The sequence below is a fragment of the Macaca fascicularis genome, chromosome 6 (assembly GCF_037993035.2).
Source record: "Macaca fascicularis isolate 582-1 chromosome 6, T2T-MFA8v1.1".
NCBI classification, from domain to species: Eukaryota; Metazoa; Chordata; class Mammalia; order Primates; family Cercopithecidae; genus Macaca; species Macaca fascicularis.
The window spans coordinates 147,788,212-147,805,908 of record NC_088380.1 but is presented as its reverse complement, the minus strand read 5'-3'; the positions used below and the strand labels follow the sequence as shown (position 1 = coordinate 147,805,908).

The 17,697-nt window shown below is 40.7% G+C and overlaps 1 protein-coding gene and 1 long non-coding RNA gene across 2 annotated transcripts in view; both read right to left on the bottom strand.

Moving 5' to 3' along the window:
• Positions 1–8,845, bottom strand: part of LOC102120633 (protocadherin gamma-C4) — a 188,318-nt gene extending 179,473 nt beyond the window's left edge. The window contains exon 1 of the mRNA XM_065545903.2: positions 6,250–8,845. Within this exon, the coding sequence (XP_065401975.1) occupies positions 6,250–8,664 (2,415 nt within the window). The 5' untranslated portion in view covers positions 8,665–8,845. The remainder of the gene's footprint in view (positions 1–6,249) is intronic.
• Positions 8,846–9,975: 1,130 nt separating this feature from the next.
• Positions 9,976–13,115, bottom strand: LOC141407078 (uncharacterized). The gene is made up of 2 exons (XR_012414204.1): positions 12,733–13,115; positions 9,976–11,963 (listed from the first exon to the last, which is right to left on the bottom strand). It is a non-coding gene; the product is annotated as an uncharacterized lncRNA (long non-coding RNA).
• Positions 13,116–17,697: the final 4,582 nt, after the last annotated feature.

The following is a 17,697-nucleotide window of genomic DNA, read 5'->3' as shown; positions in this document are numbered from 1 at the left end:
TTTGTTGACTTTCAAGGTGCTTTAAAGAATCTTACAGCTCTAAGATACCGTAGAATTAGATCTTTCAAAACAGGAATTTTTTTATCAGGATTAATAAGACTGGTATAAATGAACATGACCTTGATAATAGTTGCTAGGAAAGTATAATTGACTGCTCAAGGCATTAATCAATGCCACCACTGCTCTTGCTACAAACATCTTCCATCTCTTATTGTATAATCAGAAGCAGTAAGATCAATTAAGAAACGTTAGCTACATTTTCTTCTAAGGTTATATATTTTGAACTTTTGTGGTTGATGGCTTAGCATTTACCTTCAAAATCTGCCTTTAAATTATTGAATCATCAGACACTTAGTTAGGTACATGTGCCTCCCACTTTGCATGACTGGGGCTGGAGATAGAAATGGTGAACATGATAAACACAGGCCCTGGTCTCAAGCATGAAGGTTGGAGGAGGACATAAGAAAGTAAAGAGAGTGTAATAGAGTAATGAGAGTGTAATAGAATAAAGTAAAGAGAGTGTAATTGCCATGATATGAGGTAGGAAACACTGGGTGATGGAGAAATACCTGGGAAGGGTATCCAGTCTAGATTTGGAGTCAGAAAAGTCTTTTTGAGGGCATGATTGAAGCTGAATCCTAAAAAGTAGGATTGAATCAAGAAAAAGGCTGAAGAATTGTTCTAGAACCTCAGAATAAATGCTTGAAGGTGAGAGACAGCATGGAACATTACAGAAATGGAAAGCAGATCTATTTGATAAAGCTAGAGTTGGAAGGGGATTTTGGAATCAGTCACTCAAAATTGTTTGAGGTTGTCAAGTTCTTTTTCTGATATTCATTTTCCAAGGGTGTAAAATACAATGCAGTGGATGTCTTCTTACTCCTGTTTTATCTTTATCATTTTGACCATTGTCAAGCATACAATTCTGTGACATTAAGTACATTCAAATTACATTCTGGTGTGATCATTACCACCATCCACCTCCAGAGCTTTTTCATCCTCCCCAACTGAAACTCTGTACTTATTAAATAGTAACTCCCCATTGCCTTTCACCCAGTCCCTGGCAGCTACCATTCTACCTTTTGCTCTATGAGTTTGACTAATCTAGGAACTTCATATATGAGGAATTGTACAGTATTTGTCATTTTTTGACAGGTTTATTTCACTTGACAACATGTCTTTGAAGTTCGTCCATATTGTAGCATGTAACAGAATTCCCTTCCTTTTTAAGGCTGATTAATAGTCCATTGTATTTGTGAACCACTTTTTGTTTACCCATTCATCTGTCAATGGACACTTGGGTTACTTCCACTTTTCAACTATTGTGACTAATGCTGCCATAAACATAGGTGTACAAATATCTGTTGAAGTCCCTACTTTCACTTCTTTTGGGTAATAACCAGAGTGGAATTGCTGGATTATATGGTAATCCTATGTTTAAATTTTTGAGGAATCACCATACCATTTTCCACAGCAGTTGTATCATTTTATATTCACCAGCAAAGCACAAGAATTCCAATTTCTCCATATTCTTGTTAACACTTATTTTCTTTTCTTTTATGACAGCAATTCTAATGAATGTGAAGTAGTATCTCATTACGGTTTTGATTTGCATTTCCCTAATGACTAGTGATGTTGAACATATGACTAGTGATGTTGAACATCTTTTCACATGGTTTTGGCCATTTGTATATCATCTTTGGAGAAATGTCTATTCAAGTCCTTTGCTCATTTTAACATCCAATTGTTTGGGAGGTTTTGTTGTTGAATTGTGGGAGTTCTTTATTCTGGATATCCATTCTTAGATATATGATTTGGAAACATTTTCTCTCATTCTGTGGGCTGCCTTTTCACTCTATTGATATTGTTCTTTGCTGCACATAGTTTTTAATTGTGATAAAGTCCAGTATACCTTTTTTTTTCTTTTGTTGCTTGTGCTTTTGGTGTCATATCCAAGAAATCATTGCCAAAATCAATGTTATGAAGGTTTCCTCCTGTTTTCTTCTGAGAGTTGCATAGTTTTAGTTCTTAAACGTAATAGCTAAAAGGGTCTTATTGCTTCTGAATATTGCTTCTTTGATCCATTTTGAATTAATTTTTGTAAGTGGTATAAGTGGAATTGCCCATTTCTGGTGACCCTTTAGTCTGTTTGCCTTTTGACTCCTTCCTTGTTGAAATTTTCTCATTTTTACTTTCATCCATTCCTCTTAGAAGACTGAAGAAAAATGTATTGGAAATAATTGATACCAACCATGTTTTCTTGTAGAGTTACTATGGTATATCTTGCTTTGGTTTTTTAATTTTTATTTTTGTGTTTGTGTTTGTTTTGTTTTATAGAGGTTGGGTCTTGTTATACTGCCCAGGCTGGATTCAAACTCCTGGGCTCAAGCAATCCTACTGCCTCAGCCTACTCAATAGCTGGGATTATAGATATGCCATTGTGCCTGGCTCTCTTAAATGAGTCCTAACATTAGACTTGACAGAATTTTCATTTTCTCCCCACTGGTTTTACTACAACATTTTTTGTCTGCTTCTGTTACTTCATCCTCAGAATTCTTCCATGGTTGCATTTCAAAAATGTATCTCTTTGTTATTTTTTGCATCATTTTATTTTAGTATATACTCATTATGTGTTTTTTATCTTCTTAAATGGCAAGCTAAATTCATGTATTTTAAAGAATTTTGGCCAGGCGGGGTGGCTCAAGCCTGTAATCCCAGCACTTTGGGAGGCTGAGACGGGCGGATCACGAGGTCAGGAGATTGAGACCATCCTGGCTAACACAGTGAAACCCTGTCTCTACTAAAAAAATACAAAAAACTAGCCAGGTGAGGTGGCAGGCGCCTGTAGTCCCAGTTACTTGGGAGGCTGAGGCAGGAGAATGGCGTGAACCTGGGAGGCGGAGCTTGCAGTGAGCTGAGATCCAGCCACTGCACTCCAGCCTGGGCGACAGAGCGAGACTTTGTCTCAACAACAACAAAAAAAAAAGATTTTTGTTTGTTTTTTTTAAAAAAATATTGCATTTGTCTATAAACTTACTCCTAATTAGTTTTAGCTGCATCTCATAATTTTTAATAAATAATATTTAAATCCTTCTCTTCTGAGTAGTTGTCATTGTCATTGTGATTTTTGAAATCCAAGAGTTATTTAAGGGTGTGGATGTAAATATCCAAACTTTTTCCCCCTTTTCTATTTTTAAATGTTTGCTTTGTGATTTAAGTATGTGTTGTAAGGCAAGTATATTATTGGTACTTTGGAATTCGCTGAACCCTTTTTTGTAATGACTAGATAATAAACTTGTAGATTGTCTATCTGTTCAAGGATGACTATTCCATATTTGTTGTGTGTACAACAGATCTATTAGAATCCTAATAGATCAACCTTATAAATTATGTTGTTTAGATCTTCTGTATATTAACGAACTTTCTCCCTGTAGGGTCTATTATTTCTTATGGAATTATGTTAAAATATTCTGGTATTTTCTAAGCTACATTTTTTGGTAATAGAAGCTCATATTTTTATATTCTTTTGATCATCTGTTCTTTTTACAACTATAATCAGTTCATTTTTTAAAATCACATTTTGTGTTTGTTACCTTAAATACAACTTTGTTGTTATATTAACATGACTGCTTTCTTTTTTTGTGTGCATACATATATATTTAGTTTTACTGTTTCAGTGTATTTTTAAGTATATGTATTATTAGAATATGGATTTTAAAAATCAACTAATTTTGTAATATTTGTCCTTTAATAGGTAAATGTAGCTCACTTGTATATACGCAGAAAAAAGTTATGATTATAAGAGCTGAGAAAGTCCAGAACTGAGATAACTTAGCTATCAATTGAGAGTATACTCTTGGTACCAAGCAAAAAATAAAAATAAAAATGCAACAGACACACAGCAAGAATGAGAGAAAGTCTTCAATGGTTATCAGAGAAAAAACAGAGATTACCTTAAAAGATAATAGTTTGTTGAAAGTTTCTTACTAGCAACAATAAATTCTACGAGACATGTGTGTTTTGAAATTTTGGTTTGTATATTTATTTTTAGTGGAAGAGCTCTGTTTATTTTCAGTTTTAGTTTGTTTTTCTTTTCTACACTATGTCCCTGTCTCCTTCCCTCCTGGGTTCAGTGCTCATTTATAATGGTTTTGAAATAAATAATTTCTCTCTGACCTCAGGTCCCAGGCCATAACTGGGTCTCTTAATGACGCTTTAATGATACCCAGCAGTGATATTCTGGATACCACAGCTCACATGAGAGATACTTGGTGTTCGCTGTCTCTATCCAGCATCCGTGTCTGTCTCTTTCTCTCAGTCTACACAGCTTACCAAGAAAGCTATAACCACAGGAATTGGGCGGCAGCTTCTATTTTTATTTATTTATTTATTTACTTATTTAACATGATGTGGCTCTGTTGCCCAGGCTGGAGTGCAGTGGCGCCATCGCGGTTCGCTGAAGCCTTGACTTCCTGGGCTCAAGCGATCCCGCCACGTCAGCACCTGCGCCGCCCGCCCCGCCCGGCCTCGGCCCGCCCCGCCCCTCCCCGCCTCGCCCCGCCTCGCCCCGCCCCGCGTAGCTGGGACTACAGTTGCAGGCCACCGTGTCCGGCTGGTCTTGAACTCCAGGGCTCCAGGGATCTTTCCGCCTCAGCCTCTCAAATTGTTGGAAATACAGACGTGAGCCACTGCGCCCAGCTAGGCAGCATGTTCATGCATCTTTCTCTTCCTTTTTAACCAGCTGAAGGGCCTCATTGCTTGTTTTGGATTCAGGCAGTAAGCCTGGTCCAGGTCATTTATCTAGTCTGAAGCACTTCTGTCCCTATTACATTGCTGGAGGCAGTTTCCTAACCTTCAATTTCTTTTTTTTTTTTTTGAGACGGAGTCTTGCTCTGTCACCCAGGCTGGAGTGCAGTGGCCGGATCTCAGCTCACTGCAAGCTCCGCCTCCCGGGTTTACGCCATTCTCCGGCCTCAGCCTCCCGAGTAGCTGGGACTACAGGCGCCCGCCACCTCGCCCGGCTAGTTTTTTGTATTTCTTAATAGAGACGGGGTTTCACCGTGTTAGCCAGGATGGTCTCGATCTCCTGACCTCGTGATCCGCCCGTCTCGGCCTCCCAAAGTGCTGGGATTACAGGCTTGAGCCACCGCGCCCGGCCCAATTTCTTCTTTTAAGTCCAAGACTGTAACTCACATGGCTTCAGACCAGCTAACCACTTTGCTTTTGCTTTCCTCTTATATTTTATGTATCTCTGTATTTTATTGGAGCAGAGTAAATATAAAAAAGCATGGACCTACTCCCCGACCATGCTTTTTTTTTCTTCTGAAAAGTTAACACACATTAAAGTAGGATGTACACTTGATTTTTGTTAGTTGATTTCATTACAGGTATAATGTATAAGTCAGGAGGCTTCAAAGCTGTTTCTCAAGTTGCACGATAAATTTTCTGTTGTTCACTTTGTTACTTCATAAATTACTTAAATAGATGTATTCTTCAGTACAGGCACCACTGCTCACACCTGTAATATCAGCACTTTGGGAGGCTGAGGTGGGAGGATCACTTAAGCCCAGGAGGTAGTGGCTGCAGTGAGCCATGATCACGCCACTGCACTCCAGCAAGACCCTGTCTCAAAACTAAAAAAAATCTGAAAATAAAGATAGAATAAAGGGCTAAAATATTCAACAATAATTTAAAATTGCAGTTTATATAGATCCCTATAATCTTATATGAACACAATTAAAAATACTACTTTAGACAATCTTCACCTCTTCAAATGTCCCCAAATAAAATATCACAGTGTCCTGACAGATGACGTCTACATTAAATTCCGGGGTAAATTAGCAGGTATTTATAACAAGAAAATTTGAAAATAGTATTAGACATTTAAATATTGGTGAGCCTTTTCTAATCAAACCCTTTAACCCAGAGGCAAGTAAGAAAATGTTAGAAGCTAAATCACCCTGTTTCTAATGCAGTGCTCCTTCCAGACAGAGATGGCATCTCACACATACCTTCAACCCAACCACCTACATTATGATCACAGTCTCCTTTTCAATGCAAGAACAATTATAAATATACCTGCATATGAACGTGTAGACTCACTTAATCGTGATTTTCCAGGACTTGTAATAAAAAGCCACAAAGATACATGGGTTAGAAGAACTATCTGTAGTAAAGAGTGAACGCAAGTAAATTAAATCAAGAATTATTTTTCTCTAGATAGCTTATACATTAATCACAAAAGTTTACCTGAGAAAACGGTTCCTTTTTGTCTTCAAGTAAAGACTGGGGTGCTGATAGAAAATCCTTTTTCTCACAGCTCTCCTGGCTGATGAGCGTGTCCGCATAGTTGGGCTGGGGGAAAATCAGGTGGCTCTTCCGCGAGTCCGCAGTGAGGGAGACCTCGTGGGAATAGGTCTGCAGGAAAGCCCGCACCCCGTCCACGCCCACAAAGTGCGAGCCGGGCACTAAGCCGCCTCCCGAAGCCTGCATCAGGCGTGACTTGTGCCAGCGCCGAAGCCTGAGCGCCAGCAGCACGATGACAAAGGCCAGGAAGACGCAGGAGACCGCGGCCACCGCCACCACCAGGTACAGAGTGAGGTCCGAATCGTTGGGTTTGGCGGAGGGCTCGAGGCTGCCCAGATCGGCCAGGATGTCGGGGATCCTGTCTGCCACGGCCACGGTAAGCGTGACAGTGGCGGAGAGAGGGGGCTGGCCGTGGTCCTGGACGGCCACCACAAGGCTCTGCTTGAGCGCGTCTCTGTCCAGCAGGGCTCGCGCCGTGCGCACCTCGCCCGTGTGCAGCCCCACCGCGAAGAGTCCCGGTTCGCTGGCCTTGAGCAGGCGGTAGGATAGCCAAGCGTTCTGGCCCGAGTCTCTGTCCACTGCCACCACCTTGGTCACCAGGTAGCCGGGCTCTGCGGAGCGGGGCGCTAGCTCCACTCCTGTGGAACCATCTGTGGGGAGGGCGGGGTACAGGATCTCGGGCGGGTTGTCGTTCTGGTCCAGCACGAACAGGTTCAGCGACACGTTGCTGCTGAGGGGCGGGTCCCCACTGTCCTGCGCCATCACTTTCAGTTGCAAGTCCCGGAACTGCTCGTAGTCGAAGGATCGCAGCGCATACAGGACCCCAGTGTCGGAGTTGATGGAGACGTAGGCAGATAGGGGTGCTCCCTGGATGGTGTCCTCTATTAGGGAGTAAGCGATTTGTGCATTCTCATTGCTGTCCGAGTCGTGGGCCCTCACAGAGAAGATGGAGGCTCCTCTGGGGTTATTTTCGGGAATGTAGGCAGAGTAGGAGTCCTGATGGAAGACTGGGGAGTTGTCATTGATATCTGTCACTAGCAGTGAAATGTGAGTTTCAGTAGACAGAGCTGGAGTTCCTTGGTCTGTTGCTGTTACTGTGATGTTGTACCCAGAGATAAGTTCTCTGTCCAGTGTTCTTTCAGTCACTAAACGGTAATAATTATCAACTAACTTTTCCAATTTAAAGGGTAAATTTCCAGGAATGAAACATGTGGTGTAGCCATTGTCTCCTGAGTCCTGGTCATGCACACTGATAAGAGCAATTATGGTCCCAGGAGGAAAGTTTTCTGGAACTGCAGTGGTGACAGAGGTGATGGTCACTTCTGGGGCATTGTCATTTACATCCAAAACTTTGATCAGTACCTTAGCTCTAGTCATGAGCCCCGCACCATCCTGGGCTTGAACTTCCATTGAATAAATTTTGTATTCTTCGAAATCTAGTGGTTCTTTATTTGATATTTCTCCTGTGTAAGTATCTAAATGAAATATTTGGGCCACTCTGTGGTCTACATTGTGAAAGGAGTACGTTACTTTCCCATTAGATCCCTCATCAGGGTCGGTGGCATTTACCATGAGCAGTCGAGTGCCCAGTGGCACGTTTTCGGGGACATTCATATGGTATTGTGCCTGAGTAAATGCTGGAGGATTGTCATTTGCATCCACCACCTGAATGTAAATTCTGAGGGTCCCTGAACGGACTGGGTCACCCCCATCAGAAGCTGTGAGGATGAGGTGGTGGACAGCTTCTTCTTCTCTGTCTAGGGGACTCCGCAGCACCATCTCTGGATGTTGGGGCCCATCGGCTCCCTGTTGCACATCCAGGGAGAAATGAGGGTTAGAACTGAGTTGGTAGCTCTGGAGTGAGTTCACACCCACATCAAGGTCTTGTCCAAATGGCAATGAGATTCTGGTACCTGGAGTGGTTATTTCATTCATTTTAAACTCCAGTTCCTCTAACTGGAATTGGGGAGTGTTGTCATTAATATCAATTATTTCTACTTCAACAGGGAAAAGCTTCATTTTATCCTCAACAAGGATATTAAAACTCACGAGACATGGCATGCGCTGAGCGCAGAGCTCTTCCCGGTCTATCCTGCCCGCGGTGATCAAGCTGCCACTTCTAGGATTCAGAGCGAAAAGCGGCATCCTACCTCTGGAGACGATGCGGACTCCGCGATCTGCCAGCTCCTGGGGTTGTAGCCCTAGGTCCTTGGCAATGTTGCCCACGAAGGAACCTTTGTCTGTCTCTTCCGGCACTGAGTAGTGAATATTCCCAGCCCCAGCTTCCAACAGCAGCTCCAGAGAAAGACACAGAAGCATCAGCCTGCTGCAGCCGGTCAGCTTTTTCTGAATCTTCATGGCTCTCTCACTTCGTAGTTTTCTTCCAGTCCAGTACCAAGGGTATCGTTCCTGCTTTTCTGAGCTGAAATTAACCCAATTTTCAGGAGAATTCTCAGTGGAGAGTCATCCAGAAGTAGGATTTAGGCAGTCTTGGACAGTCTGTTTTCAATCTGGCGGTTATGGAGGTTCCAAGAGGCACAAGAGCTTTTTTTTTGCCCCCTCCTCCTGAAGTGTGTGTACTGCCTGTATCTACCAGATTAGTGAACAGCGGCACCCAGAGTCCTAACCAGTTACTGCATTCCTAGAAAATACTTAAAACTTTCTCATTAACTTAATATTTTCTTAAGTTTTAGTCTATTGTCAAGGAAATCATTCTACAATATATGTATGAAAAGGAGAAACTATATGTTCACTTCCTTAAATGTGCCTAAATGTCACCAAATTGAAATATACAGGAGAATCTTAGTATTTTCATGCTATCTGCTTTCCTTGTTTGCTATTCAGGGAATGATAGTAAAAACCTAACATCACAATGAGGACAAAATCATCTCTCCACTTTTTCTGTAGTAAAGCTTGACCACTTGATAATTTCCCAGGCCACATAGAGCAGCTCTCCTTTGACTAGAGGATGAAAAGTCTTGGAGGGAAAGATAATCTTTTAGAATATAAGCTAGACTTTAAAAAATTGTACCATCCCATTTCCTTCCCATTACGATTTGAATATTTATCAGAAACCTTGGGATTTTGAAGGGTATGGTTTAACCATATCCTTATTTTTCCTCTTCTTTTTTTGAAGTGTCTTTGCATTATGTAGGTTTTAAAAAATTCTTAAGATTCACCCAAAGGTAATACATTTTGAAAAATAATAAAACTGGGCTCTTGGAATTTCATTGAAAAGTCACATGAATATATAATTTAGATTTCAAATTTCAGAGTCAAATTCTATGATATTATTCTTTACAGCTGAAAAGAAAAATGGTCTCATCTTTATTTTTAGATTGTCTCTTATAATATGTATTCCCCTGTAATTGTGCTTAATATTTTCTCCAAGAGAAGTTGGTTTTCTCCTAACAGTACTTTTTAACCAGTTAAGATGAGGATGTGGCCTTCTTTCTTTTAATCACTGCAGGATTAGCAAAGGGTTACTAATTAAAATGTCTCAGGCTTAGAGTGACTTACTTATCTTTACCCCAAAGTTAGAGAAGCATGCTATCCGCACTCCAGAGTCTGATATCTTCAGGAACAAATTGAGCGAGCCAACCCAATGACACCATGACTGAGAAAAGTTAAAAATAAGGAAAGAAAGAAAACAACGAAAGGTCTCAAGAATAGTTTTTGGAAAGAGAATTTTAGTTCTTATATAACTAAATCTACAGTTTCTCAGCTTCTCAAAGACAAGTATATGGAGCCAAAGAGTAGAAATTTAAAAATGCAATAAATCACCTTTGATACTGCAAGGAAGGAACTCTTTAACAGAGAACGTAACTTTCCAGAATACACATTAATAGGCACAAACTTTTCCCCAAGGAAACTGTGAGCTAATGAGGCAAATTAAAATATACATAAGAACTAGCAAGTAAACCTGTAGGGCTCCCTACTCTCAGCAACCAAAAACACGCAGGAGTGATTTATAAAAGGATGATAAGTATAAAATAAAAATGTTAAAATATCACACAAATACATTTGAATCAAATGTAACATTTAAAGCTTCATTGCTGGCCAGGCACAGTGGCTCATGCCTGCAATCCCAGCACTTTAGGAGGCCAAGGTGGGCAGATCACTTGAGGCCAGGAGTTTGAGACCAGCTTGATCAACATAGTGAACCCCGTTTCTACAAAAACAAAAACAAAACAAAACAAAGCTTCATAGCTGGCACTGCAGAGAATATCTGGTTGAAAGCTGTTTCTTGAGTTAATTTAAAGACATTAAGATTTTAAAAATACCTAAAGCCACACATACGTTGTAGGAACATGGCAAATTTCCTTCCTTTAAGTTGGAGACAACTCCATATCCAGGCTTGGACCAGAGATCTGGCTGAAAGCAGCCCCAGGCAATGTGGCTATAGAGGGCATTGCAGGTTCAGAAAGATGCCCAGAGTCACACTGAGGAGAAATAGCATGGAGATCAAGGCAAAGGCCATCCCAGGTTAAACTACAGCTGTTGGGTGCTGTCTGTTGCCTGCTGTTGGGTGCTGGGTGATTGCTGAGGTCTGGCAGCAACTCCTGCAAACTGTGAGCAGCAACCAGGTACAGCGTGATGATTCACCATTGAGCATGGTGACCAACAAACCTTGGCAGGTTGCATCTCTGTTACCCACAGTGACACAGCACGCATCTAGCTCGTGCACATCCCTAGTTTGAAGAGCCACATTAGCTGACCTGAAGCACGATAGGACAGTCAACCTTTGTGCCCCAGCTGGTGTCCACTTTGGTGATGGGATAGCTCAGTTGCATTGTGAGTGGTGCAGCATCAAAGAGGGCCCCACCTGGCTGTAACTCCTGGCGTAGTGTCCTTGCATTTTCACAATGGTCATCCACCATCACATGCAAGTTCAGGATGATACTGAGCAAGTTGAACCCTGGTCACTGGCCCGCAGAGTCAGCTCAAAGATAGTCTGCATGAACACCACAGCACTTTGCACTCACTGACATGCAGAATGACAGTGCCCACAGTGGCAGGTCACTGGTCAAGAAGAAACAGGAGGCATATGGGACCCTAAGTCAGGGTGGGGAGTGCTAAAGTATGTGATGGAGGTTCTGGGTAGTGTTTCCAGTCACCCAAAAGAAATAGGAGGCTTGTTGAAGAATGAGCATTTTTGTGGATGCCGATGATATGCAGGGTGATGCAGGAGAGGGACAGTTTGTCCTTGTTGGTGGTTCTGATGGTGACATTGTCCTTCAGGGTCTGCTACCAGTTTAGAATTCCATCTGTGAGTAGCTGACAAAGAATTATATCATAATTCTTGGAGGTGAATTGTTGGCCAGTATGATCATTTCTCTCTATAATAATTTTCATCTTTCATTTAAGGTCTCTTAGTCCTATTGTTTTGGTTAGGGCAACCACAGTTCTTACCTCTGATAGGACTAGACGCCAAACTGAAAGTCACCTGCACTGACTGCATTCATTTCAACCAGGACTCTGAAGTGGGCCCTCAAACTGCCTCCAGTCTTATATTCCATGCTGTAACTGTTACTCTTCAGAATCAAGTATTTCTGTCATTATTGGACAGGAAATATATTCTGTATGCCCTGTAAAATTGTGTAGAAAGATCAGGAGAACTCTATATTGAAGATATTGTCTAGGTCATTGGGGATCACCTGAAGAATGAAGAGGAGGAGGTGGTGGGCATGTTCTCCTGCAGGCTAACCCCACTTACACATTGCTCAATATCTGATGACTGGCATTGCCATCCAAGGCCTGTGTCTTGCCCTGAGCTGTTCTGCCCCCTCCCCATCACTAAATGGTGGCAGCTCTGCTCCTCTGGTTCAGGGTTTCTTTTTTTTTCCTTTTCTCTTTTCTTTTCTTTTCTTTTCTTTTCTAAGAGATGGGGTCTGGCTATGTTACTGAGGCTGGAATGCAGTGGCTATTCACAGTTGTGCTCATAGCGCACTGCAGCCTCTAGCTGGCATTAAGCAATCCTCCTGCCTCAGCCTCCTGAGTAACAGGGACCACAGGAGTGCCCCACTGCACAGGCTCAGGGATTCTTCAATAGCAGCAATTCAGAGTACATACTGCTGTAGTACTCTGCTTTACTTCTAGGGGAAGAGGAGATGGCTATTAAAATTAATCTGATATATTTGTACAGAGTTACTGCCAGTGTTCAAAATCTACTGCGGGCTTAAGAGTAAAAGTTCCTCTTATTAAGATGTTTTCCAGAATTTCCAAAACGTGTGCTAAAAGCCATTTTATTTATATCCAAGATGCATACGTTTGTATGAAAAACATTTATATGATTTTTCAGTACCTTCAAATTCAAATGGCCGAGGGTCTTCCTTGGGCATAACTGCTAGATCTATCCTGTCATTCTCAAGCTCCTCTCTGGCTCATTCTCCAGCTGTATATAAAGAGAGGCTTCTCAGCACTTACCCGTAGTTTTTCCCGTCACCGAGACACAGATCTTCTGAGAGATTACCAACCTTTCAACCCCTAGCCTTCTCTTCCAGAATCTTACAGCGTATCAGCTACGTAGAATAAAGACTTCAGGCAGGGAAACAGCGATTCCTGCACTCCTCACACCTTCCTTATGGGGGACTTCTTCCTCTGTTTCTTCTTCTTGCTGGTACTCAGATCCGAATACCTCTCTCTACCGTTGCTCCCTGCTTCCTGCCCCCTGCGATGCTCAGGAATAAAAGGCAGCTCCTCACTCTGGGTCACTAGACATCGTGAGATTCCTGACCAAGATATTTGGAGCAGATTGCAAGAGAGACAGCAGGCAGAGTCCTCTCCTATAGTGTTTCTAAAAAGCCTGCAGGGACTGCTGCGTCAGTGGATTGCTTTGTTTCCCTCCAGCCACGGATTGGCGGACAGCGGCACCCAGAGGCCCAGTATGATATCCCTAGCAGGTTAGTTTTCAAGGTCCTCACAAGAGACTGTATCGGCTTTTTTCTCAAGACATATTTTAAAATACCAGCTGCTTTACTAAGAAGGGTGCAAATCATTATTTTTGATAAAATATTAACAAAATCATCATTTCACAAAATTTAATGCAAACGTTTTATTAAAATTCTTATTTTTTTTTTTTTTTGAGACAGAGTCTTGCTTTGTCACACAGGCTGGAGTGCAGTGGCGTGATTACAGCTCACTGCAACCTCCGCCTCAAGGGTTCAAACAATTCTCCTGCCTCAGGCTCCCGAGTAGCTAGGACTACAGCTACACGCCACGATGCTCGACTAATTTTTGTATTTTTTTTTTTTTTAATTTTTTTTTTTGAGACAGAGTCTCACTCTGTCGCCCAGGCTGGAGTGCAGTGGCTGGATCTCAGCTCACTGCAAGCTCCGCCTCCCGGGTTCACGCCATTCTCCTGCCTCAGCCTCCCAAGTAGCTGGGACCACAGGCGCCCGCCACCTCGCCCGGCTAGTTTTTTTTTGTATTTTTTAGTAGAGACGGGGTTTCACCGTGTTAGCCAGGATGGTCTCGATCTCCTGACCTCGTGATCCACCCGTCTCGGCCTCCCAAAGTGCTGGGATTACAGGCTTGAGCCACCGCGCCCGGCCCCCTAATTTTTGTATTTTTAGTAGAAACGGGGTTTTGCCATGTTGGCCAGGATGGTCTCGAACTCCTGACCTCAGGTAATTCATCCGCCTCGACCTCCCAAAGTGCTGGGATGACAGGCGTGAGCCACCGCACCCATACTAAAATTCATTAAAATTCGACTAAGAATTCTTACAAATTTTTCCCTCTTGATGTTTTCTTTTCAAGATGACACACTATTGAAACTTATTTTTCATGAAAATGGCTACTCAAGAAATTATCCACTGTAAAAAATTATTATAAAAAATTCACTGTAAATTCAATATATTAAAGGAGAAAATTTCACTATAAAAGGTGGAAAATACTGATAAAAATGTAAAATTGAGTAACTGCATTATGTAACTACTGATATAAAGAATTTACATTCGATGCTTATCCATACTTTAAAAATAGATACTTTTATAATTACAAAAATAATCAGCTCATTTATGGATACTATTGGTTGTTCATGCCCTTTTTCCTCTTGTAATACTTCCTTTTAGTTTAGGTTTTCACCCTTCATGTACCTAGGGAAGCAGAACCTATTCAGAGCTGTAGTAGGTTCTGATAAATTTAATCTAATAATGATAATCTCATCCTCTTGACAGTGCTTAGTTAGGAATACAGACTTAAAATAATAAGCAGGGTTTCTCAACCTTGGTACTATTTTGAGCCATATAATTCTTTGTGGTGGGGAGCTGTTCTGTGCCTTGTAGAATGTTCAGCAGTATCCCTGGCCTCTATGTACTAGATACCAGTAGGACCCACCCCCCACAGTTGTGACAACCATAAATATCTCCAGACATTACCAAATGTCTCTTCACCTCTCCCCATTTTCAGAAACACAGGCTTAGGGTATTTCCCTAGTGAGTATTAATGAGCCAAGAATAGGAACATGGCCTAAGTTGGTCCAATTGGATTGAAAGACTGCTTGGGGAGAGTGACTCTCTTGTCACGGACAAGGAAGAAAGTTCTCCAGTTATTGCTGCTGGCTGGTATCTTGTGACTGCAGCCTTTGGAATTCTACAAGGAGAGGAAAGCAGAGCTGAAACAATAATAGAAAAAGTATAAATAAGTGCTTATTCTTCAAAATTAGGAAGAAAAAACAATTTGTGCTATACCATGATTGTATCTGGCCTAGAGGCACTGAAACTTCTAGACCTGCCTGTCCACTAGAGTAACAACCAGCCACATGTGGTCCCTGAGAACTTGAAATGCAGCTAGTCCAAACTGAGATGTGCTGTAAGTGCAAAACACACACTAGGTGTTGAAGATTTAGTACAAAACAAGAATGTAAAATGTATTATTAATATATTTACATTATTGTAAAAATATGTTGCAATTATATCTTAGATATACTGGATTAAAATTATTGAAGTTTCACCTGTTTCTTTTTGCTATTTGAATGTGGCTACCAGATAATCTAAAATCACATCTATGGCTCACCATCTGTGGCCCACATTATATTTCTATTGGACAAAGCTGCGCTGGACTACCTGTTTTTTGGGATCATAGATTTTCTTACCGTTTAAACCAGTGTAAATTAGATTTTAATGTTTTTCCTATAGAAAACATCCTACTAGATACAGGAACTGCTATATATTTTTAGTTAGCCTTTTTACCTTTAAAATATATGGTGATATAGCAATATGTAAGTTGGCTTTTCTGTGGTATTTGCTATTTCCTCACCCCTATAATTTTCTACCTCCTAAATATAAGCAGGATTTCTCCCATCACCCATAATTTAACCTCCAAAGTACAAGCAGCCCTTTAAAGAACTAAAAAGTGTATTAAAGGGCTGCTTATACTTTGGAGCCCTTTAAGGAACTAGAAAGTGTATTAAATGGAATTTTCAAACATACACAATTATTAGTAACCTGATTGCCACACTCCTTAATGACAGGCAGGAAGCCTTTGGAGGACTTGTTACCACACCGGGGAAATTATTGCTCTCCCCAAATCTTTTGTTCACTACTATCACAGATATTCCATGGAACAACCACAGGAGTGTAATTCATCAATTCAGAGTTTTTCTGAATGTCTAATGGAATTAAAAAAAAAAAAACTGGGGATTTATCAGTAGACATTAAGATAATGTGATGTGGCAGAGGCCTTAGGCCTTAGTGATAGGCAGAGGTCTGCCACATCACATTATCTTTTTTTTTTTTTTTTTTTGAGATGGAGTTTTGCTCCAGTGTTGCCCAGGCTGGGGTGCAATGGCACAATCTTGGCTCACTGCAACCTTTGCTTCCCAGGTTCAAGCAATTCTCCTGCCTCAGTCTCCCGAGTAGCTGGGATTACAGGTGCCTGCTGCCAAGCCTGGCTAATTTTTAAAAATATTTTTAGTAGAGATGGGGTTTCACCATGTTGGAGAGGCTGGTCTTGAATTCCTGACCTCAGGCAATCCACCTGCCTTGGCCTCCCAAAGTGCTGGGATTACAGGCATGAGCCACTGCACCCAGCAGATTATCTTAATGTTTACTGATAAACCCAATTTTAAAAAATATTTAGGGTCAATATAATTTCCTCTCCTAAAAACAGCATATAGAAAATGTGTTAAACTCAAAAGCAGAAAATATAGTTTAGGACTGAAGGAGTTAGATACATTAAGAAAACCTTAGTTAATCCTTTTAACTATGTCTGGCAATATTCCATGTAAAAAAAGGTTTAGAAACTAAAATATATAGTAATTTTGGAAAATGAAAAATTGGATACAATTTATTTCAAGTTAACTTCTATGATAAGAATATTTGAGCATCATAAAACTCATAGGGAAGATGCTGAGTAATATTTGGATTATTTTCAAGTATAATTACTTCACATTTTATATGGCTAAATAAAACATGGCCAGGTGAGGTGGCTCATGCCTGTACTAGAAAAAGCTTTATCTTTGAAAAAGAGGTATAGGTAAGTCAGCTAACATTCTTCAACACATTATAAGCAAAGAGAAATAATTTACAGTTATCTGGAAGGGCATACTTTCTCTTTTAAAATTAACATTAAGAACCAAACTAACCTCAGGTCATTTTAATTTCCTCCCACGACAGTATCTCATTCTAGCTAAACCACATTCACACACACTATTAGCAAACCTCCCCACCTCATAACAATTAGCATTGTCCCTGACTAGAGAGGAAATGTATGTAAAGTGGCTCTATCTCATTTTAAAGTGACAAAGAATGTATTTTCTCTCACAAATCACTACAGCATTTAAGACTATGATCTTTCTAGATAGATCAATTTTTTCATTCAATTAGCAAATATTTTTTGTGTATCTCCCATGTTCTGGTACTAGGCACTGGGACACAATGACCAGGATAGAAAAAGATCACTATCATGGAGCTTTCAATCATACAGGAATAAAGTGAATTTTGGAAATGTTAATTACATCTTAAGAGAATTCTCTTAAATTTAGGGGCAATTGGTAATATTTTAGAGGATAGAAATTAAATGTTAATGGCCTTGATGCTCTACCAGATATTTTAAAAATAAATGGAAATAAATAGAAATAAGTACCAACTGTTACCCAGTTATGTCAAAATACTAAAAATATGTGTTGATGAATACCTGACCCTCCAAAGAAAAGACAAGCACAAAACAGCAAAATAGTAGAGGTGGAGTTAAAAAAAAAGTCAAAGTATTTAAAATTACTTGTACATGAGAAGCAGGAAACAATACTTCAATTATGTCTACTTTAACCAGATGCTCAGTCTATCAGACAATTCTGTCCAAAATGAACCTGTGCTTGCAGAAGAACACTTCCTTCTCTGCTTACATTTACATCTAAATCAAGCATATAAAAAGGAATCACCCTTGTTTCCT